Genomic DNA, 23,298 nt, shown 5'->3' with positions numbered 1-23,298 from the left:
TGGTGGCTCACGCCTGTAATCCCAGCACTTTGGGAGGCCGAGGTGGGTGGATCATGAGGTCAGGAGATCTAGACTATGCTGGCTAACACTGTGAAATCCCGTCTCTACTAAAAAATACAAAAATTAGCCAGGCGTGGTGGAGGGCGCCTGTAGTCCCAGCTACTCGAGAGGCTGAAGCGGGAGAATGGCATGAACCTGGGAGGCGGACCTTGCAGCAAGCCGAGATCCCGCCACTGCACTCCAGCCTGGGTGACAGAGGGAGACTTCGTCTCTAAAAAAAAAAAAAAAAAAAAAAAACTTTTAGCCTCTTGTATGTTGGTAATTTACATCATATTTTCTGTTGACTTTTAAGTTAATAATTAGGGAATCAGCAAAAATTTAAAATGTTACCAAAAATCAAAATATCTCAGCATTTTCTAAGATTTTCAAATTGGGTGTTTTCATTTCACAGAGATATTTTTGGATACTTCTATAATTTAAAAGTATCATATTTTTAAAAAATGAATTGCTCTTAGTCTGAGACCTTGTATATGAAGTTTCAGCCTTGTAAGAATGTTTATGACAGAATTCCAAACTCTGAGAATGCCTGCAGGTAATGGAAACACTGACAGATTCTTAATTATAGAACTTCTACTGGGCAATGATATGCCACAGTCGTTCTGCAATAAAATAGACTGGTTTGGCTGCCTATAAATTTTGATATATACTGTTGACAGTTAAAAGTAAATTTCCCTCTGATGTTAAGTAAAAACTCTTTGAAAGTAATATGACAAGCATTTTACTTGGGTTTAAACATTGTTTAACTATGATATTGTTGCAGGAATAATTGTTTTCCTAGTTTAGACTTGCTGTAATAATATACTTTTTTCACCGCTAAGTAGAAAAACTAGTATTTGAGAATTGATCTTTCCTTTCCCTTTTATCAGTCCTATTTCTGTGTTCTTGTAGGAGTTCATAGCAAAAATTTTATATTTGAAACATTTAGGCTACTAGTGATAGAATGCTTTGGCTTAATAATCTTTTCAACAAATAGTATTTTTCTTTGAGTGGCCAACTGTAGTACAGAGTTGTGTTAGGAAAAAATACTTAAAAGGATCCACTAAATTTAGATCTAGATCACTGCTCTGTTAGTTTCATCGACATAGGAATTAGAATTTGGGTTTAAAAATTTATAGATGAATGGCAATATGGAGGTAGGCTGCTTTCTCCAGTAGCAGAAAGGGTGGCCTCCATTTTCAAGAAGCAAACAGAAAGAAAGAAAATAATAGCTTAGGCAGCCAAGCAAACTCAAAGCAGAAATTGGGGCATTTTTATAGGCTGAGGAAAAAGAGGTCAGCAAAAAGAGCAATTAGAGATAGAAACATTTCTTCCATTTGTACCACTGCTGCACTTCACAGGTATTATGCTTTGCACACAGTGTAGTAGATACCTACTTACATGTTTATTTACCTAAATCACTTCCCTGTTTAAAATCTTTCCTTGAAATATTGAGTACACATGGACACAAAGAAGTGAATAATAGACACTGGGCCTATTTGAGGATGGTGGGTGGGAGGAAGGTGAGGATTGAAAAACTCTTTAATACCATCAGGTATTATGCCTGTTACCTGTGTGACAAAATTATCTGTAGACCAAACCCCCACAGCATGAAATTTATCCATGTAACAAACCTGCACGTGTACCCCTTGAACCTAAAATCAAAGTTGAAAGAAAATAAATAAATCCCAACTCGACCACTTAAAAAAATAAGATAAAATCCTTCCCTGGATAATTTGCTCAGGATAAAATCCAAGCTTTATTGACATACAAAGACCACCTCAAGCTGGTCCCTGTGCACCTCCCAGCCTCATCCCTTGGTACTCTGTCTCTTACATCATAGGCCACAGTCCTTCTGAACCTCGTTTAGTTCATTGCATGTACACTACTTTCATTTATCAAGTCTTCCTGTTGCTTGTGTCTGAGACACTATTCCCTGTTTCCCAAGCCTGCCCTCTGTTTGGCTAAGTTTTACTTATCCTTGAGGGTCACTGCTCCAAGGAGGCCCCCTGGCTTCTTGGGCCAGGTCAAGTTTTTTTATAGAGTCTGCCACAACACTGTATGCCTTCATCACATTCATTACTTTATTGTCATTATTTGCCTAATTTGTGTCTTTGGTTCTGGACTTTAAGCCTAGTGAGCCCAGAAACCAGGTTTGCCACATTTTACCACAATATCCAGAGCCTGCAAATAGTAGTGCTCAATAAATATTTATTCTGTTTAATTAACTATCTGCCTAGAACAGTGCCTGTAAATAGTAAAATTCTTGCTCAGTTAACCAAATGAATTTTTCCTTGGATGAAAATTTTTAATGAAAAACACACACATGAATGTCCATTTTCTTTAGAGAACTTATAAATATTCTTAATAATATTATTCCATGTGGTGTAGAACTGCTAATCTTATGGTTTGTGTTTTTTCAGGAGCAGGAGTTTGATGAAGAATAGAAGAATTTCTGGTTGTTTACATGACATACAAGTTCACCCAATTAAGAATTTGCATTCTTCACATTCATCAGGTATTTTTTTCTTCACATTTTCTGTATGGCAAGAAAAGCATTAAGTCCTTGTTCTACCATTACATTTTTTCTTGTCCTTGTGCAAATCATTTCATTTCCTGGAAGCTTCCGATTCCTCTGTAAAACTCCTTTCCACTTCAAAAATTCTGTGCTCTGTGATTTATTTCAAAACCTTTTAGTAGAATAACTAATTCAAATGTGGAAGATGTGTTTGTTCCAAAATGTATGAGAACATTACTTCCTTACAAGTGAAAAAAGCCAAGTGCAGCGGATTTTATTCTATCATTTGTGTGAGGTATTTTATTCTATCATTTGTGTGAAGAAGAGAAAAAAGAGAAAAATAAAATACTCATTATGTGAGTATTTTATTCTATCATTTGTGTGAAGAAGAGAAAAAAGAAGATGTGGACATAGGTGCTTGTAAATGAATAAGATCTCTCTGGAGAACTACACCAAAACCCCAAAGTGCTGGTGGTACATGGCAGCGTGGGGATGGAGACAGGACAGGAAGGAAGGCACCCTTTTCACTGCATACCCTTTGGTTTCTTCTGAATTTTGCATAATGATCTATGTATCATCTATCCCAAAATTATTTCAATTTTTAAAAAAATCTTAAGGAATTATTCCTCTAAATATTTTGTACCAATATTTATTATAATGTTATTTTAAAATGTAGGAGGAGAGGATACACTGTAAATTGTATATGTGTAACTACCTGTAATAATTAACAATTTAAAAATCACTACCTGCTGGGCCAGGCACCTGCATGACCGGTAATCCTAGCACTTTGGGAGGCTGAGGTAGGTGGATCACCTGAGGTTGGGAGTTCTAGACCAGCCTGACCAACATGGAGAAACCCCGTCTCTACTAAAAATACAAAATTAGCTGGGCGTGGCGGCGCACACCTATAATCCCAGCTACTTGAGAGGCTGAGGCAGGAGAACCACTTGAACCTGGGAGGCAGAAGTTGCGGTGAGCCGAGATGACACCACTGCACTCCAGCCTGGGCAACAAGAATGAAACTCCATCAAAAAAAAAAAAAAAAAAAAAATTACTACCTGCTAACAATAGATTACTATGCAGCAATGAAAAAGAAGGAATGACTGATTCACACAATAACCTGGACGAATTCCAGGAACATAATGTTGAGTTAAAGAAGCCAGATACAAAAGAGTGTATACTACGTGATTCCTTTTATATGAAGTTTAAGGACAGGCAAACTAAACTATGGTGACAAAAGCCAGAGTAGTTCAGAACTGAATAGTGGTTACCTCTGTTGGGAGTTAGTAACCCAGAAGAGGAAACCTGTTGGGATGGAATGGTGGAAATGTTGTATACATTGAACTAAGTGGGGTTTACATATGTACGCATATATAAATCAGCTGTACACTTAAGATATATGCACTTTACAGTACACATATTTAGTAAACAAAAATTTTAAAATAATTATGTAACATAATATCTATTTGATAAAGGTTCTAATAGGATATGAGTAGCCATAAAAGGTATTATGTCTCATCTTAAAATTTTAGAAATTAGGATTTCTTTTAGGAAGATAATTGTGATCCTACTACTTATTTAATCTAAGGTAGATTAAAATATGCTGTGGGTTTTTTATTTACCAGCAAAATAAAAAGATATATATCTGTGGTAGCAACTTATTTATTTGGTATTATCTGAGTAAGATACTTTACAAAAATAATTTTAAGGGAAGTCAGAGATAGAAAAGGTCTTTATTTATTTGCGGTTTTCAAAGACGGAAATGGAAACCCACATGTGAACTTAGTAGGACCCTGTCTGGGCAGCTGTGAGTGGTGGAAGGGGCACCAGGCCTGGGGGTGGGGGGCTGTACCCCAGTGTCTAGCACTTTCTAGCTTTGGGAAGTTGAGCAAGTATCTTAACTTGTAAAATTCAGGGCCATATATTTTACTGTATTTTTGCAGATATTTCTAAAATGTTTTTGTTGGATTTTAGAATGCATTAATACAATTATCTTCTTAAATAGAGAATATGTACTTAACTATTCTCGATGACTATACTATAGTCATTATCACCATAATGATATTGAATCATCGTTACCCTACTGTAGCTTTGGGTTTTGTAGCTTTTCTTTTTTCTCTTTACAAAACCAAACTCTTTTTTTTTTATTTTTAGTAGAGACAAGGTTCACCATGTTGGCCAGACTGGTCTTGATCTCCCAACCTTGTGATCCACCCGTCTCAGCCTCCCAAAGTGCTGGGATTACAGGCGTGAGCCACCACGCCTGGCCTTCTTTTTTTTTTTTTTGAGAGGAGTCTTGCACTGTCGCCTGGGCTGGTGTGCAGTAGTGCCATCTCGGCTTGCTGCAGCCTTCGCCTCCGAGGTTCACGCGATTCTCCTGCCTCAGCCTCCCGAGTAGCTAGGATTACAGGTGCCCACCACCACACCCAGCTAGTTTTTTGTATTTTTAGTACAGACAGGGTTTTACTATGTTGGCCAGGTTGGTTTCGAACTCCTGACCTTGTGATCTGCCCATCTTGGCCTCCCAAAGTGCTGGCGTGAGCCACCACGCCTAGCCTAGAAACCAAACTCTTACCTTTGTTCTAGTGTTTTAATATTGCCCACCCTATGCCTTTATTCTATCTCCTTTTAGTTTGCTGCTTTTAAACACCTATGAAATGAACCAGAAAACTTAATCTTGTCTATTAAATAAGAATAATTATACTCAATATATTAGGACTCCAGGATAAAGTTATTTCCAGAGGTTCTGAATGAATCTTTCAAACTTTTCATTTATTTCTGGTTTAGAAGTGCTTAGAAGATCCATCTCTCAGAGATGTGCTGTATAAACTGTAGATAATCAGTTGGTTTTAGCCTACCTTGATTGTAATACACCTCAAGGAGAAACTATTGTAAAGTAGAAGTACTGAGACATTATGTTTTTTTTTGTTTTTGATTTTTGTTTTTGAGATGGAGTTTCGCTCTTTTTGCCCAAACTGGAGTGCAATGGCACGATCTTGGCTTACTGCAACCTCTGCCTCCCGCGTTCAAGCAATTCTCCTGCCTCAGCCTCCCAAGTAGCTGGAATTACAGGCGCCTACCATCATGCCGGGCTAATTTTTTATTTTTAGTAGAGACAGGGTTTCACCGTGTTGGCTAGGCTGGTCTTTAACTCCTGGCCTCAGATGATCTGCCCACCTCAGCCTCCCAAAGTGCTGGGATTACCGGCATGAGCCACTGTGCCCAGCTGAGACATTACTTTTAATATAGTTTATAATTGCCTACTTTTCCAGTTTGTGAATCCAATTATATTTCTAAATTTATCTTATGTAATTGTCATTGTTTTCATCAATTACAGTTCTTTAGGTGTTAGGGAAAATTAATCCCATCAGACATAGTGGCACATGCTTGTAGTCCCACCTACTGTGGAGGCTGAGGCCAAGGGATTGCTTGAGCCCAGGAGTTTGAGGCTCAGTATGCTATGATCACGCTTGTGAGTAACCACTGCATTTCAGCCTGGGCAACAGAGCAAGACACTGTCTCTTTTTTTTTTTTTTTTTTTTGAGATAGAGTCTTGCTCTGTTGTCCAGGCTGGAGTGCAGTGGTGCCATCTCGGCTCACTGCAACCTTCGCCTCCTGGGTTCAAGCAATTCCCCTGCCTCAGCCTCCCAGGTAGCTGGGACTACAGGTGCGTGCCACTACCCCCAGCTAATTTTTTGTATTTTTAGTAGAGATAGGGTTTCACCGTGTTAGCCAGGATGGTCTCGATCTCCTGACCTTGTGATCTGCCAGCCTTGGCCTCCCAAAGTGCTGGGATTACAGGCGTGAGCCACCGTGCCTGGCCCAACCCTGTCTCTTAAAAAAAAAAAAAGAAAGAAAAGAAAATTAATTCCTACCAAAAAATAAAGAGATTAAACCAATGGTTACGTGGGATATTTGGATTCTCTATAGTCTCATAGCACAGTCAGGGAGCTACTAAATCTATGGATTGATTGATGCTGTTGAAAGGTTAATTGATCCATAAATAGAATTGTGTTTTCACTTTAGCATACAGAAATGAGGCTGAATTGAAATAAGTATAGCCTATGTTGAATTTATTGATCAATGATCCTATAATATGCTTGCATTAAAACATCTGTTTGAAAGCATTATGCCTGAATATTTTTGGAAGAGAAATAGTATATGAGTAACACTTGCAAGCCGCAGAGGGGCAGTTTCTGCAGAATTAACATTATGGAGCACCCTGGAAATCAACATATGCAAGTATAGCATGGAAGATATACTTCCAAGTACAGCATAGCATACAATGTTATATATACTAATAGTTTTGTTTTTCTAATTTCACAACGAACACAAAAATGCTTTGTTGTTGTAATACATTTAAATAATGTGGAAATACATAAAGTAAGGATCCCATTTTTTAAAAAAAGAAAGTATTATTCCAAAAACAAGGCTTAAAATGGCTATTTTCTGTTGATCTAGGTTTAATGGACAAATCAAGCACCATTTACTCAAATTCAGCAGAGTCATTTCTTCCTGGAATTTGCAAAGAATTGATTGGTTCTTCATTAGATTTTCTTGGACAGAGTTATGATGAAGAAAGAACTATAGCAGACAGCCTAATGAATAGTTTTCTTAAAATTTATAATGGGCTATTTGCCATTTCCAAGGCTCATGAAGAACAAGATGAAGAAAGTCAAGATAACTGTAAGCAATCCCACTGCTTTTGTTAACTCACATAAATGATTATTTTCTGCACATTGCACTTTGTTTTGAATGATTATTTGGCACATCTGGCATGCATCTTTTAACTATGTTAAATGTTTCAATGATGATCATATATGAGTTCTTTTATTTGGATATTATTTCTTCTAGTAATTTTTCTTCTTCTTTCAAAGTGTTTTCTTCTGATCGAGCAATCCAGTCACTTACCATTCAGACTGCATGTGCTTTTGAGCAGCTAGTAGTGCTAATGAAACACTGGCTGAGTAATATACTGCCTTGTACCACCAACATGGCAAGACTTGAGGATGAATTGAGACAAGAAGTTAAAAAACTGGGAGGCTACTTACAGTTATTTTTGCAGGTAAATTGATTTGCTTATTATCATTTGAAGGATTCATTCAATAATTATTTATTGACTTTCTACTGTCTGTATCTTCCCCAATATTAGCTCTGTATGATTTTCAAAAGTATGTTCTGTTTTGAAGTCCTGAGACTGTGGATGTCTGTAATTGATTTATTGAACAAAGACTTACATGGCTGTCTATGTACGAGTAGTTCTAAGTGATTTACAAATATTAACTCATTTAATCCTTATAACAACCCCAGCAGTGGGCACTGTTGTTATCACCGTCTTGTAGATGAGGAAATGGAGGCACAGGGAAAATAAATATACCATCCAGTGTTACCTAACTAGTAAATGACTGAGTTGGACTTGGACCCAGGCAGTCTTGGGCGCAGTTCGTGCTCTACCATTATACCATGCTGGCCCTCAATAAGGGATACTGGGAAGAGAGACGGAGTCTTGCTCAGGGTATGGGATTGGGTTTCAACTCAGACTCAATTGGCCACAATCCTGCTGACACAGAGACAAGGAAATAATTTTGTTTTCCTGCTTATCTTGTATCAGATAAGATTAGGTTTGGCTGTAAGAAGTAGTAAGAGGAAAGCTTATTCTCTCTCACATAAAATCTAGATGTAGACACGGTGGCTGTGATCCACAGAGTCCTCAGGATCCAGGCTCCTCCCAGTGGTCCCCTCCGCCATGCCCAAAGTGTAGCCCCTGATTTCATGACCCACCATGGAGGAGCCCCATCTGAGCTCAGCACAGCAGGGTAGAAGGAGTGGTGAGAAGGATAGGGCGAAGTTTGCCTTCTTTTTTGTTTTTTTGTTTTTTTTTTTTTGAGATAGAGTCTCACTCTTGTCACGCAGGTTGGAGTGCAGTGACGCGATCTCGGCTCACTGCAACCTCCGCTCCCAGGTTCAAGCGATTCTCCTGCCTCGGCCTCTTGAGTAGCTGGGATTACAAGCACCCACCACCATGCTTGGCTAATTTTTGTATTTTTAGTAGAGATGAGGTTTCACCATGTTGGCAAGACTAGTCTCGAACTCCTGACCTCAGGTAATCTGCTCCCCTCAGCCTCCCAAAGTGCTGAGATTACAGGCGTGAGCCACCATGCCTGGCTGAAGTTTGCCTTCTTTTTTTTTTTTTTTTTTTTTTGAGACGGAGTCTCGCTCTGCCGCCCAGGCTGGAGTGCAGTGGCCGGATCTCAGCTCACTGCAAGCTCCGCCTCCCGGGTTCACGCCATTCTCCTGCCTCAGCCTCCCGAGTAGCTGGGACTACAGGCGCCCGCCACGTCGCCCGGCTAGTTTTTTTTTTTTGTATTTTTAGTAGAGACGGGGTTTCACCATGTTAGCCAGGATGGTCTCGATCTTCTGACCTCGTGATCCGCCCGTCTCGGCCTCCCAAAGTGCTGGGATTACAGGCTTGAGCCACCGCGCCCGACCAAGTTTGCCTTCTTTTAAGGGAGGTTTCTGGAAATCACCATATGACACATCTATGTATATATCTTTGGCTAGAATTTTATCATTTGACTACATCTAGCTGCAAGTGTCATGAGGAAATTTATTTTTAAAAAAAATTCTGGACACCTATATGCCAAGCCAAAAATCAAGGGATCTATGGAAGAAGTGGAAAATTGATATTGGAGAATACTTAGTCATCTACCATATTAACAAATTCCTTCATAAAAATTCATTGAATGTACAAAAGGAGCAGATAAGGAAATAATGGTCGAGTATGGTGGCTCATGCCTGTAATCCTAGGACTTTGGGAGGATCAATTAAGCCTGGGAGTTTGAGAGGAGCCTGGGCAACATAGAGAATAATAACAAGTATCCAACTTGTTAGATACTTTGTCTCTAAAAAAATTTAAAAATCAGCCAGCTGTGGTGGCATGTATCTATGTTCCCAGCTACTTGGGAGGCTGAGGTGGGAAGATTGCTTGAGCCCAGGAGTTCGAGGCTACAATGAGCCATGATTGCACCACTGCACTCCAGCCTGGATGACAGAATGAGACCATGTCTCAATAATAATAACAAAAAATAAACAATTTTTAAAAAGAAAATACTAAGAGGGTTAGATTTCACTTTTAAAAAAGGATAATTAGACCGTGTAATAAAATGTTCTAGGACACTTGAACAAATTTTATGTTATAGTGCCCATCAAAAGACTTTCCAAATTCTATTATTGTGGTAGGCGTTTTGTTGTGTCAAATACTTCCTGAATGGGCTGTTTACTAGCTGGTATTTGGAAATCTTTAGCTGATCTAACTAGTAAACTTGAAATCAGATGATTGTTTTTAATGTCCATTGTTCTCCCTCAGGAGGATTTTCTAGGTCTCCCCGAGACTTGGTTAGGCACCTGTCTTATTTGCTTCTCTAGTAACCCTGAACTTCACCCGTTATGACTTTTAATATAACATACTATTTATAAACCTGTACATCCCAGTGGACAGTTAGCTCTGAGAAGGTAGAGGACAGTGGGTGTCTTTTTTCACAAGGCCCCATTATGTGATAGATGTTCAGTTGGATACTTGTTATTGAATGAATTATAAATTCATATGAGATGAAGGATGACTTTGGACATAGGTAATGAGGAAATAGGATGACTAAGACAAAGGGTGGTGGTGGTGGTGGACTGCAAACAGGTGTGGATGAAGTAGTAGATGAAGGAGAATTTCTGACAGCCTAGAACTATGAAAAAGAAAGGTAGGACTGGCCAGAGAGCAAAGCTAGAGACCCAGAAGGGAAGGGTCTGACTTAAGTTCGAGCCTAGGAAAGGAAGCTTGTTGAAGGATGGTCAGTGCTTAGTTGGCTCTCAGATTTTAGAGGCAGTACTAGAATAGTGGGAGAACACCCGAAACAAAAACTCACTACTGGCACTTGAAAAACTGATGTTTGGCTCTTTCCCTTCGGCGCGCCGCTGAAGATCCTGGTGTCGCCATGGGCCGCTGCCCCGCCGGTTGTTACCGGTATTGTAAGAACAAGCCGTACCCAAAGTCTCGCTTCTGCCAAGGTGTCCCTGATGCCAAGATTCGTATCTTCGACCTGGGGCTGAAGAAGGCAAAAGTGGATGAGTTTCCGCTCTGTGGCCACATGGTGTCAGATGAATATGAGCAGCTGTCCTCTGAAGCCCTGGAGGCTGCCCAGAATTTGTGCCAATAAGTACATGGTAAAAAGTTGTGGCAAGGATGGCTTCCATATCCGGGTGCGATTCCACCCCTTCCACGTCATCCGCATCAACAAGATGTTGTCCTGTGCTGGGGCTGACAGGCTCCAAACAGGCATGTGAGGTGCTTTTGGAAAGCCCCAGGGCACTGTGGCCAGGGTTCACATTGGCCAAGTTATCATGTCCATCTGCACCAAGCTGCAGAACAAGGAGCATGTGATGGAGGCCCTGCGCAGGGCCAAGTTCAAGTTTCCTGGCCGCCAGAAGATCCACATCTCAAAGAAGTGGGGCTTCACCAAGTTCAGTGCTGATGAATTTGAAGACATGGTGGCTGAAAAGCGGCTCATCCCAGATGGCTGTGGGGTCAAGTACACCCCCAATCATGGTCCTCTGGACAAATGGCGGGCCCTGCACTCATGAGGACTTCTAATATGCTGCCCCCTTCTTAATACTCACCAATAAATTCTACTTCCTGTCCAAAAAAAAAAAAAAGAAAAACCGATGTTTGAACGCGTGCTAAATTAGTTGTGCCTCTTTGGGCAAACTGCTTAAATTTTTGAGTCTCCTGTTTCTCACAGGAAAATAAAACTGGAAATGCCTACTTGGCAGGATTGCTGTGAGGATCAGATGAATTAATGTTATAAGAATGTCTCTCAGCCGGGTGCGGTGGCTCAAGCCTGTAATTCCAGAACTTTGGGAGGCCGAGACAGGTGGATCACGAGGTCAGGAGATCGAGACCATCCTGGCTAACATGGTGAAACCCCGTCTCTACTAAAAAATACAAAAAAAAAAAAAACTAGCTGGGCGAGGTGGAGGGCTCCTGTCGTCCCAGCTACTCGGGAGGCTGAGGCAGGAGAATGGCGTAAACCTGGGCGGTGGAGCTTGCAGTGAGCTGAGATCCAGCCACTGCACTCCAGCCCGGGCGACAGAGTGAGACTCTGTCTCAAAAAAAAAAAAAAAAAAAAAAGAATGTCTCTCTTAGGGTAACTGGTGTGAAGTTTCTTTCCTTCTTTTCGTTTTCTGAGAAGAACACTTTGAACTGAACTGTGGGTTTCAACTCATAGCCCTGTGGGAAATCTTATACAAGGAATCAAGGATGGAGAGACCAGGTGACTTGGAGGCGAAGTTAGATTACGCTCAGGAGAGACTTGTGTTAAGCTAGTAAACCTGAATTTAGTGACTATTCTTTCTACTAAGTATAGTTTGAGAATCCTTTTCTTGTAGCAATACAATTAGCATATTCCACAAAGCAGGCCAAGAGAAGTATTTTGAAGAGTCACTACAGGGGGCAGGTAACAGAAAGAGGAAAAGCTCAAGAGAAGCTTCCTTATTCCTTTTTTATATGTGTTCTCTGAGTGCATGTGGGAAGGCTTTTGTTTGAAGGGGTTTGGGTTTTTTTTCACCCCTTTTGCTTCCCCTTCCTCTCCCTCTCGATTTCTCCTGAGAAAATCGTATCTTTATTAATTGTCAGATGGTTATCAGAACAGGAAAAGTTCAGAGGCAAAAGAGCCACCCTTCTTTGTCTTTCTTTTGGCTTTTACTTATTAATTCTGTCTTATATTTAGTTAATTTTATACTTACCTTATGTCTCCTATTAGTGTGTATGGTCTTTGAGGGTGGAGACTGTCTTACTCATTTTATCACCTTTAGTAGCTACAGGGCTGCATGTTTTCTGGTTCTGAGACATTTATGAAGTGAGATCACTATGTCAATAAATGCAGAATTTATTTTCTCCAGATGATTTTTCTTTTTTTTTTTTCTTTTTTGAAAATCAGCGAGACAGAGTCTCGCTCTCTCACCCAGGCTGGAGTGCAGTGGTGCGATCTTGGCTCACTGCAATCTCCGCCTCCCAGGTTCAAGTAATTCTCCTACCTCAGCCTCCTGAGTAGCTGGGACTACAGGCACCCGCCACCACGCCCGGCTAATTTTTGTATTTTTAGTAGAGGTGGGGTTTCACCATATTGGCCAGGCTGGTCTCAAACTCCTGACCTTGTGATCTGCCTGCCTTGGCCTCCCAAAGTGCTGGGATTACAGGCGTGAGCCACCATGCCCGGCACATTTTTCTTTTCTTTCTTTCTTTCTTTTTTTATTTTTTTTTAAGGTGGAGTCTTACTCTATCGCCCCGGCTGGAGTGCAGTGACACAATCTCAGCTCATTGCAACCTCTGCCTCCCGGGTTCAAGCAATTCTCATGTCTCAGCCTACTGAGTAGCTAGGATTATAGGCGTGTGCCACTATGCTTGGCTAAATTTTGTATTTTTAGTAGAGAAAGGGTTTTACCATGTTGGCCAGGCTGATCTTGAACTCCTGACCTCAGGTGATCCACCCACCTCAGCCTCCCAAAGTGCTGGAATTACAGGCTTGAGCCACTGTGCCCGGCCCTTATCTTTTCTTTACCACCTGTTATAATCTCATGTATCTGATACACTTGTCCATTTTTATCTTACAGGGATGCTGTTCGGATATTTCATCAATGATAAAAGAGGCTCAAAAGAATGCAATCCAAATTGTACAACAAGCTGTAAAGTATGTGGGGCAGTTAGCAGTTCTGAAAGGGAGCAAGCTGCATTTTCTAGAAAATGGTAACGATAAAGCTGCCAGTGTCCAGGTAATTTAGCAGTGTTAGTTTAGACAGACTTCATCAGAGGGAATATTAGACTTTTGATAATAGGACAGTACTAAACATGGCAAGTTCTTTTTAAGTTTTCAAAATAGCTTGTACTTTTAGTAGTTTTGCAGTAAGATTTAAAACTGTTTGGGCCGGGCATGGTGGCTCATGCCTCTAATCCCAGCACTTTGGGAGGCCGAGGCAGATGTATCATTTGAGGTCAGGAGTTCGAGATCAGCCTGGCCAATAGGCGAAACCCCCGTCTCTACTGAAAATACAAAAATTAGGCAGTCATGGTGGCCTATGCCTGTAATCCCAGCTACTCAGGAGGCTGAGGCAGGAGAATCACTTGAACCCAGGAGGCAGAGGTTGCAGTGAGCTGAGATTGTGCCAGTGCACTCCAGCCTGGGTGACAGAGTAAGACTCCATCTAAAAAAACCAACCAAACCAAACAAACAAAAAAAACTGTTTTAAGGCCGGGCGCGGTGGCTCAAGCCTGTAATCCCAGCACTTTGGGAGGCCGAGACGGGCGGATCACGAGGTCAGGAGATCGAGACCATCCTGGCTAACACTGTGAAACCCCGTCTCTACTAAAAAATACAAAAAACTAGCCGGGCGAGGTGGCGGGCGCCTGTAGTCCCAGCTACTCGGGAGGCTGAGGCAGGAGAATGGCATAAACCCGGGAGGCAGAGCTTGCAGTGAGCTGAGATCCGGCCACTGCACTCCAGCCCGGGCGACAGAGTGAGACTCCGTCTCAAAAACAAACAAACAAAAAACTGGTTTTTTTTGTTTTTTTTTTTGTTTTTTTTTTGGCACTCCAGCCCGGGCGACAGAGCCAGACTCCGTCTCAAAAAAAAAAAAAACAAAAACAGTTTTTTGTTTGTTTGTTTGTTTTTGAGACGGAGTCTCGCTCTGTCGCCCGGGCTGGAGTGCAGTGGCCGGATCTCAGCTCACTGCAAGCTCTGCCTCCCGGGTTTATGCCATTCTCCTGCCTCAGCCTCCCGAGTAGCTGGGACTACAGGCGCCCGCCACCTCGCCCGGCTAGTTTTTTGTATTTTTTAGTAGAGACGGGGTTTCACAGTGTTAGCCAGGATGGTCTCGATCTCCTGACCTCGTGATCCACCCGTCTCGGCCTCCCAAAGTGCTGGGATTACAGGCTTGAGCCACCGCGCCCGGCCAAAAAAAAACTGTTTTAAATATATTGGATTATTTTGCAAACCTTATTTTACCTTTCGGATCCTTAATTTGATGCTAGCCATCTACCATGGAGTGTTTTCTCAGCCAATCAACACATGAAAAACCCTGTAATACCAGAAAATTTGTATCTTCTTACTTTCACTATTTATGCTATTGAAAATATTGTATTATATTAGAATGTTGCTGTCCTCTGGCCGTGCGCGGCGGCTCATACCTGTACTCCCAACACTTTGGGAGGCCAAGGCTGGTGGATCACCTGAGGTCAGCAGTTCAAGACCAGCTTGGCCAACATGGCGAAACCCCGTCTCTACTAAAAATATAAAAATTAGCTGGGTGTGGTGGCAGGTGCCTGTAATCCCAACTACTCAGGAGGCTGAGATAGGAGAATAGCTTGAACCAGGGAGGAGGAGGTTGCAGTGAGCTGAGATTGTGCTGTTTCACTCCAGCTTGGGCGACAAGAGCGAAACCCCGTTTCAGGAAAAAAAAAAAAAGTTCCTGTGTTCTAGCAATATAGAGCCCTGCTTAAAGATGATGAACTTTCTTTACAATATGTTATATATGGGAGACTAAATTACAGATTTGCTAATTTTATTTCTTTATAGACTACAGACTGTTAGTTCTTATTCTAGCTTTAGTTGAACTTAATAAACTTGGGCTGTATTATAGTCCTAAAGGAAGCAGAAAATATAATTTAATTACTTGATAATTTAAAATATATAAAACCTGAATTTAAATAAAATATATAAAACCTAAATTTTCTAGTTAATGCTTAAATACTTTTTCTAGGAGGAATTCATGGATGCTATTTGTGATGGTATAGGCTTAGGAATGAAGATTTTATTAGATTCTGGACTTGAAAAAGCAAAAGAACTTCAGCATGAACTCTTAAGGCAGTGTACAAAAAATGAGGTAAGATGAATAAAAGAATATTCCGTATAGTACTAAATAATATATAAAGTTGATTTTTTTCAATCAACAAATTTGATTTCTATAAATTCATGTTTTAATTTGTTTTATTTTTCACTGAAGAGGCTGACATCATGATCTTATGGTGATATTTTCCCAAGTTATTCTTAATTCACTGTAGCCTCTATTGTTAATACTTTGCTTGATCCTATTGCAGCTATTTTCAAGATTCAGTCTGTAAACTCCTAAGCAGAGAGTGGAGTGTGGTAGTGACACCTAGTGTTCGCTTTCTGGTTGTCATTTTCTTCCTTAGCTTTGTTTAGGCCTCGCCTCTTCTAAGAATGGAAACTATTAGTAACATTTATTGATTCAGTATATTGAACTAAATATTTTTCTGGGGCATTCACGTAAGATATTTCATATCAAGATACAGAACCAATAAGCATTTCAGTGATTTCCTAAAATATGTGTCCTCCCATCCTCCAGCTAACTAACATTACTTAGCACCTTAGGAAAGATCTGGGTTTTAATATTAGAAGACATGTATTTGAAACCTGATTCTATCACTTTCCACTTATCATTTAGCAAGTCACTTAATGCTCTGACCCTATTTCTTTACCTGTCACATGTAATCATACCTACTTCACAGGCTGTAAACTATTTATTGATTAATTTCCTCTGACAGTTACTGGACTAGGTGCTTTACATGTAACAGTGGTAAATCTTAGCCATTTCTTTAATGCATTTGTACTTTGTCAGTAAGAAAAAGCCCTATGAATATCATATTTCATATTCATATCACTTTTCAAGGTGGGAATTTATATTCTTCATTTCATTGAATTGGAGTACTTTGCCTAATTACACAACTATTAAGCCCTGAGCCAGGATTTTATATTCTGCCTGACTCCAAAACTCAACATGCTACGTAAATAAGTTTTTAAAACTATTGTTCATGGATTAGTTTTCTTTATTGACAATTACTGTTAGTGAAGTGGGGATTAGGAAGATAAAAATTCAAATTCTTGGCCGGGCGCGGTGGCTCAAGCCTGTAATCCCAGCACTTTGGGAGGCCGAGACGGGCGGATCACGAGGTCAGCAGATCGAGACCTTCCTGGCTAACACGGTGAAACCCCGTCTCTACTAAAAAATACAAAAACTAGCCGGGCGAGGTGGCGGGTGCCTATAGTCCCAGCTACTCGGGTGGCTGAGGCAGGAGAATGGTGTGAACCCGGGAGGCGGAGCTTGCAGTGAGCTGAGATCCGGCCACTGCACTCCAGCCTGGGGGACAGAGCGAGACTCCGTCTCAAAAAAAAAAAAATTCGAATTCTTATGAGACTGAATTTCAGAGACTTGTCTGTTTTAGAGTCTTGTCACAACATATTAAAACCATCCCTGGCCAGGCATGGTGGCTCATGCCTGTAATCCCAGCACTTTGAAAGGCCAAGGCAGAAAGATAGCTTGAGCTCAGAGTGCGAAACCAGCCTGGGAATCGTAGCGAGACCTCGTCTCTACAAAAAATACAGAAATTAGCCGGACATGGTGGTATGTACCTGTAGTACCAGCTACTCCAGAGACTGAGGCAGGAGTAGTATTACTTGAGCCCAGGAGTTTGAGGCTGCAGTGAGCTGTGATTGCACCACTGCATACCAGCCTGGGCGACAGAGCAAGACCTTGTTTCAAACAAACAAACAAAAACCATCCCTGTCCATTCCATTGCTCTTGCTGGAGTCAAGTGGCTGGGACAGTGCTACCTGGGGACATTGAGGTTCCTGAGATCTTAGCTACTAAGATGTCTCCTCATTTATATACATATTGTTTGATCTAGAAAAGTAGATCATGTGGAGGACTATTGCCTTCTGTCCCTCTGGGTGGTTGTTTCTGGGAAGGCATGGAGTAAGTTGGTTTTTTGTTGTTGTTGTGTAGAAAAACCTTGGTATTAATGTACTTCTAGCTCATCTTAGAATCTGAGGTGAAACTCTGTGTAAGCCACAGAGATTCTCCATCCCTTTGCTCATACTACAGGGTTATATAGATTTCTCTCTGCCCAGAAAAACTCCATCTCAGAATAGGGGAAGACATGGAACATTTTTTTTTTTTTTTGAGACGGAGTCTCGCTCTGTCGCCCAGGCTGGAGTGCAGTGGCCGGACCTCAGCTAACTGCAAGCTCCGCCTCCTGGGTTTACACCATTCTGCCTCAGCCTCGCGAGTGGCTGGGACTACAGGCGCCTGCCACCTCGCCCGGCTAGTTTTTTGTATTTTTTTTTTTTAGTAGAGACGGGGTTTCACCATGTTAGCCAGGATGGTCTCGATCTCCTGACTTCGTGATCCGCCCGTCTCGGCCTCCCAAAGTGCTGGGATTACAGGCTTGAGCCACCGCGCCCGGCCGAAGACATGGAACATTAAGCTGCTCTTCTACTTCCTATGTAGCCTTCAACAACTTACCTGAGCCTCAGTCATTCCATTTTTAAATGAGGATGATCATACTTATTTCATAAAATTGTTTGAGGATCATATGAGATGAAGAAACAACATATATGAAAATACTCAAAATGTAGTGCCTGGTAAATCTTAAGTCATTCATCTTACTTGCACACGTTCTCTTTTTCTCAATATATGTCTGCCTCTCTCACTTTGTGTTTTTTTGTTTTAAAAAATAAAAAGACGGCTGGGCGCAGTGGCTCACACCTGTAATCCCAGCATTTTGGGAGGCCGAGGTGGGTGGATCAAGAGAATGAGACTATCCTGGCCAAGTTGGTGAAACCCCGGCTCTACTAAAAATACAAAAATTAGCTGGGCATGGTGGTGCGTGCCTGTAGTGCCAGCTACTCAGGAGGCTGAAGCAGGAGAATTGCTTGAACCTGGGAGGTGGAGATTGCAGTGAGCCGAGATTGTGCCACTGCACTCCAACCTGGCGACAGAGCGAGACTCCGTCTCAAAAAAAAAAATAATAATAATAAAAATAACACATTGTTACTAAATTTAGGAGCTCATATTGTCACTAAATCAAGCTTGCGCTCCAATAGGCATGAGGCTGATTTCAGTTCCATAGTGCAACTTTGAAGAAAGGGACATACTGAGCTGTCAAAGGCTCATTCAGACCACCACTGACATCTCAAATTTGGTTTTGCTCGGCAGCAGCACCATTTATCACTAAAACACTTCACCATATTTGCAAAGTGATACCACTTTTGCAGTCTATCACTATTGCAAAGAATTTCTGCTGGCGATAAGTGCAGAAGGGTATAGAATAAATTAAAAGTATAGATGAAATAATATATGGAAATGTGCTTAGTAAGCTGTTGAAGTAGGTGCAGGTGTTAGCCTTGGTATTGTTTTGAGGAAATAAGCAGCAAAAGGGCCAGGCCCATCCTGTATACAATTGACACTATCTACATACCCTCCTTTCTCTCATTTTCTTTCTATAGTATGACAAACCTGTACTTTGTTATTCATGGTAGGGTTTTAGTTTATCTATTCTTGTGAGTTAAAACTCCTCTAAGACCCTATCGGAGAAGAATAAAATATCCAAAGAAATAGAAAATAAGCTGAAACATAAAAGGCATTGGAGCTACAGTTTTAAAGCTGGAGTCAGGAAGGAAAGATAATTTGGATATTCTTTTGGATATTCTTTTTTTTTTTCAAGCATGTAACACAAATCTGAATTAGAGCTAGGGAAGAGCTCTGTGAGCAAAACCAATTAAATACTGAAAAAGAATCCCCCGGCAGAAATTGTGCAGGAAAGCACCTTAGGGGGCAGCATTGGATAGAATAAAAGCAAAGGCTTAGAATTTAGATGTGGGCTCCCACCCTAGTTCTCAGTCTTAGGAGTTAGGAACCAAGGTCTGTTTCCTTACTTATAAAATGAGGTACACCATGGGCAACATAGGACTATAATGGAGAATCAAATAACAAAACATTTGTGAAGTTCTTATAGTATTTGCTTGATATGTTACCCCTTTCCAAGGGAAATTTTAGAAATTTCGTATCTATAAATACTTAAGTATAACAAATTCTGTTATAACAAATATTAGGGGGTATCCATATTTAATGTAGAAATCAATGTGCAATTTATTTTGAAAGAAATTATTAGTGAATACAGGTGAATTAGACTGATTATTTTCCCATGTCACAGGTAAATAGAAAATACAGACTATATGATCAATGTGTTTAAAAGGAGAGTAATTGCTATGGCTTGAAGTTTTTTATGTAAATAAAATAAATGAGAGAGATTATAAAGTTGAGCTCTTAAAACTCAAATAAACTTATTTGGAAAGAAGTCAATGTGCGATTTATTTTGAAAGAAATTTCACATATATGATTTAAATACTCTCAAGCTATTTAATTGCAATCTCAGAAATAGAACTCCAATCTTTGGGCTTCTAGACTAGAACTTTATAAGTCTGGTCCTATGCAATTCTATGATTTTTATACTTCTGAATAATAAAGTATAATAAAACATTTTAACATTCTCTATAGGTTACCAAAGAAATGAAAACTAATGCCATGGGATTGATTAGATCTCTTGAAAACATCTTTGCCGAATCGAAAATTGTAAGAGAAGCTTTAAATTGATTTTAATTTTGCTTATTTTTTATCATTTTGCTTGGTTCAAATTTAGATATTTTTATTTCCGTTTTTATCCTTAGCCAGAGACAACTCTTGTATATGTTTAATTGTAGCATGTAAGATAGCTCTTTATCTTTTTCATGTGTGTCATAACTTACTAGTTCTAGTAATGGATAAAGGATTGTATAGAAATTTTTAAATGTATCTGTTTCTTATTGCTGCTGGTTTAATACCTCAGCTTTTGCTTGGATGGTCATTATAGGCTAAAAAATTTTGTTTAATAATCATTGTGGGCCAGGCGCAGTGGCTTAAGCCTGTAATCCCAGCACTTTGGGAGGCTGAGACAGGCAGATCACGAGGTCAGGAGATTGAGACCATCCTGGCTAACATGGTGAAACCCCATCTCTTCTAAAAAATACAAAAAACTAGCCGCCTGTAGTCCCAGCTACTCAGGAGGCTGAGGCAGGAGAATGGCATGAACCTGGGAGGCGGAGCTTGCAGTGAGCTGAGATCCGGCCACTGCACTCCAGCCTGGGTGACAGAGAGAGACTCTGTCTCAAAAAAAAAAAAAAATCACTGTGCTCAAAGATTTTAAAATACAGGTGAATTAGATAGATTAGATAGATTATTCTCATGTCACAGGTAAAGAGAAAAATTAAGTATATGATCAATGTGTTAAAAAGGAGAGTAATCGCTATGGCTTAAAAATTTGTATTTAAATGAGAACTATTATAAACTTGAGCTCTTAAAAATGAAATAAATGTATCTTTTAAGGTACTGGATAATAAATGGCACTGTTACTTTATTCCTTTCTCATGTAATAGGATGACAGACTGAAAATTAATTGAAAATTCTGATTTCTTTTGAAAACAGTAATTAATATTATATTTTGGTCTTGCTTATAGAAATAGAGTTAAGCACTGGTGAGGAAATTAAACTCTCTTTCTTAAAGAGAAGATTCTGGCAAATGAAATCATATTGACTAAGCCTTACTGCCATCGAACCTGTTAATGTATTATTTTAAACATTAACTTTATTTATACAGAAAAGTTTCCGAAGACAAGTAAAAGAAGAAAACTTTGAATACCAAGATTTCAAGAAGATGGCTAATCGTGCTCCAGAATTCTTAAAGTTAAAACATTGCTTAGAGAAAGCTATTGAAATTATTATTTCTGCACTGAAAGGTATATTCTCAAATGGAGTTTATAACCAGAATTTTATATTTTAAGGAACCTTAGACATCTTTCCTTTTTTTTGAGATGGAGTCTCGCTCTGTCGCTCAGGCTGAAGTGCAGTGGCTCGATCTCAGCTCACTGCAACCTCCACCTCCTGGGTTCAAGCGATTCTCCTGCCTCAGCTTCCAAGTAGCTGGGATTACAGGCATGTGCCACCAGGCCCGGATAATTTTTGTATTTTTGTAGAGATGGGATTTTACCATGTTGGCCAGGCTGGTCTCAAACTCCTGACCTCAAACAATTCATCCACCTCGGCCTCCCAAAGTGCTAGGATTACAGGCATGAGCCACAGTGCCCGGCTGACATCTTTCCTTTTTATTTCTAACCTTTTCATTGTTTTAGTCATTAACTGAAGCCTGCCCAATGCTACTTCACTGATATTAGTTACCCATATAGGAACTTGTATTTGTAATTAAATTCCCACGTAATATGCATATCAGTACTTCTGCCTAAATAATTAGATCCTGAAAAACCAAGTGCTTATCTAGCAAATAAACACTTTATGTGACTAATCTTCAGTAGTTTGGAATTGTTTTAATAGGATCACTCTGACTTGAAAGATATCTAGAGTCTATAAAAGTCATAAATGCCTGATGAAAACTGAAAAGACTAATTAACCTTTCCCTCTCTCTCTTGCATATAGGATGCAGTAGTGATGTAAATCTTCTCCAGAATTGTGTTGAAAGTATTCACAACTTGGCCAGTGATTTTTACAGTGACTTCGGTGTGCCTTCTACTTCTGTTGACAGCTATGAGAGTAGAGTAACTAATGTTGTCCACAAGGAACTAGAATCTCTAGCTAAGTCTCTCCTCTTTTGTTTTGAATCTGAAGAAAGCCCTGATTTGTTGAAACCCTGGGAAACTTATAATCAAAATACCGAAGAAGAACACCAACAATCTAAATCAAGCGGGATTGATGGCAGCAAGAATAAAGGTGTACCAAAGCGTGTCTATGAGCTCCATGGCTCATCCCCAGCAGTGAGCCCAGAGGAATGCACACCCAGTAGGATTCAGTGGGTGTGAATACTGATATGTAGGCACTTTTATGACCACCCATGAAAGAAAAAGAACACTTGCTAGGCAATTTTCTCTATGCAGGAAATTATATGCAAAATTCTCTGTGCAGGAGAGTATAAAGAGAAATCAGTACAGATATTTCAAAAAAGTCCATGTCTTTTTATCTGTAAAGTATCTTTTTATTGGCCGGGTGCAGTGGCTCACACCTGTAATCCCAGCACTTTGGGAGGTCGAGGCGGGCGGATCATCAGGTCAGGAGTTCAAGACCAGCCTGACCAACATGGTGAAACCCTGTCTCTACTAAAAATACAAAAAATTAGCCGGACATGGTGGTGCATGCCTGTAATCCTAGCTACTCAGGAGGCTGAGACAGGAAAATCACTTGAACCTGGGAGGCAGAGGTTGCAGTGAGCCAAGATTGTGCCACTATATTCCAGCCTGGGCGACAGAGTGAAACTCCGTCTCAAAAAAAAATCTTTTCATCAAAGGCTGGGTGCAGTGGCTCACGCCTATAATCCCAGCACTTTGGGAGGCCGAGGCAGGTGGATCACCTGAGGTCAGGAGTTCGAGACCAGCCTGGCCAACATGGCAAAACCCTGTCTCTACTAAAAATATAAAAATTAGCTGGGCATGTTGGCACATGCCTGTAATCCCAGCTACTAGGGGGGCTAAGGCAGGAGGATCACTTGAACCTGAGAGGCAGAGGTTGCAGTGAGCTGAGATCATGCCACTTCACTTCAGCCTGGGCAATAGAGTGAGACTCCATCTAAGTAAATAAATAAAATACCCTTTTATCTTTAAAGTGTTTAACATTGGTATACTATCCGTAGTTGGTTCATTAGTCTGTTTATAAAGGGTTATTTTCTCATGAATGGAAACCTGAACAATCAGTTACCTTTGTGCCTATGCCTTCTCTCTCCTCAAACAGCTGGGATGACGTTTATGGTGAAATGGCCTATACAGGTTTAACTAAGACAACTTAATTTGCATCGTTAATCAAAAACT

General features: G+C 40.4%; 1 protein-coding gene and 1 pseudogene across 2 annotated transcripts in view; both read left to right on the top strand.

The window, feature by feature from the left end:
* KIF14 (kinesin family member 14) overlaps positions 1-22,547 on the top strand; it is a 69,377-nt gene extending 46,830 nt beyond the window's left edge. The window contains exons 22-29 of the mRNA XM_033195535.1: positions 2,460-2,554; positions 7,016-7,240; positions 7,432-7,619; positions 13,214-13,372; positions 15,356-15,478; positions 19,952-20,026; positions 21,087-21,225; positions 21,920-22,547. Coding sequence (XP_033051426.1) covers positions 2,460-2,554; positions 7,016-7,240; positions 7,432-7,619; positions 13,214-13,372; positions 15,356-15,478; positions 19,952-20,026; positions 21,087-21,225; positions 21,920-22,299 — 1,384 coding nt within the window. The 3' untranslated portion in view covers positions 22,300-22,547. The remainder of the gene's footprint in view (positions 1-2,459; positions 2,555-7,015; positions 7,241-7,431; positions 7,620-13,213; positions 13,373-15,355; positions 15,479-19,951; positions 20,027-21,086; positions 21,226-21,919) is intronic.
* LOC117074269 lies at positions 10,478-11,257 on the top strand (annotated as a pseudogene). The gene has a single exon (XR_004433538.1). The product of XR_004433538.1 is annotated as a 60S ribosomal protein L10-like (transcript).
* Positions 22,548-23,298: the final 751 nt, after the last annotated feature.

The sequence above is a fragment of the Trachypithecus francoisi genome, unplaced genomic scaffold (assembly GCF_009764315.1).
Source record: "Trachypithecus francoisi isolate TF-2019V2 unplaced genomic scaffold, Tfra_2.0 Lachesis_group5, whole genome shotgun sequence".
NCBI lineage: Eukaryota > Metazoa > Chordata > Mammalia > Primates > Cercopithecidae > Trachypithecus > Trachypithecus francoisi.
The sequence above is the reverse complement of the archived record's forward strand: the minus strand, read 5'-3'. Positions and strand labels throughout refer to the sequence as shown.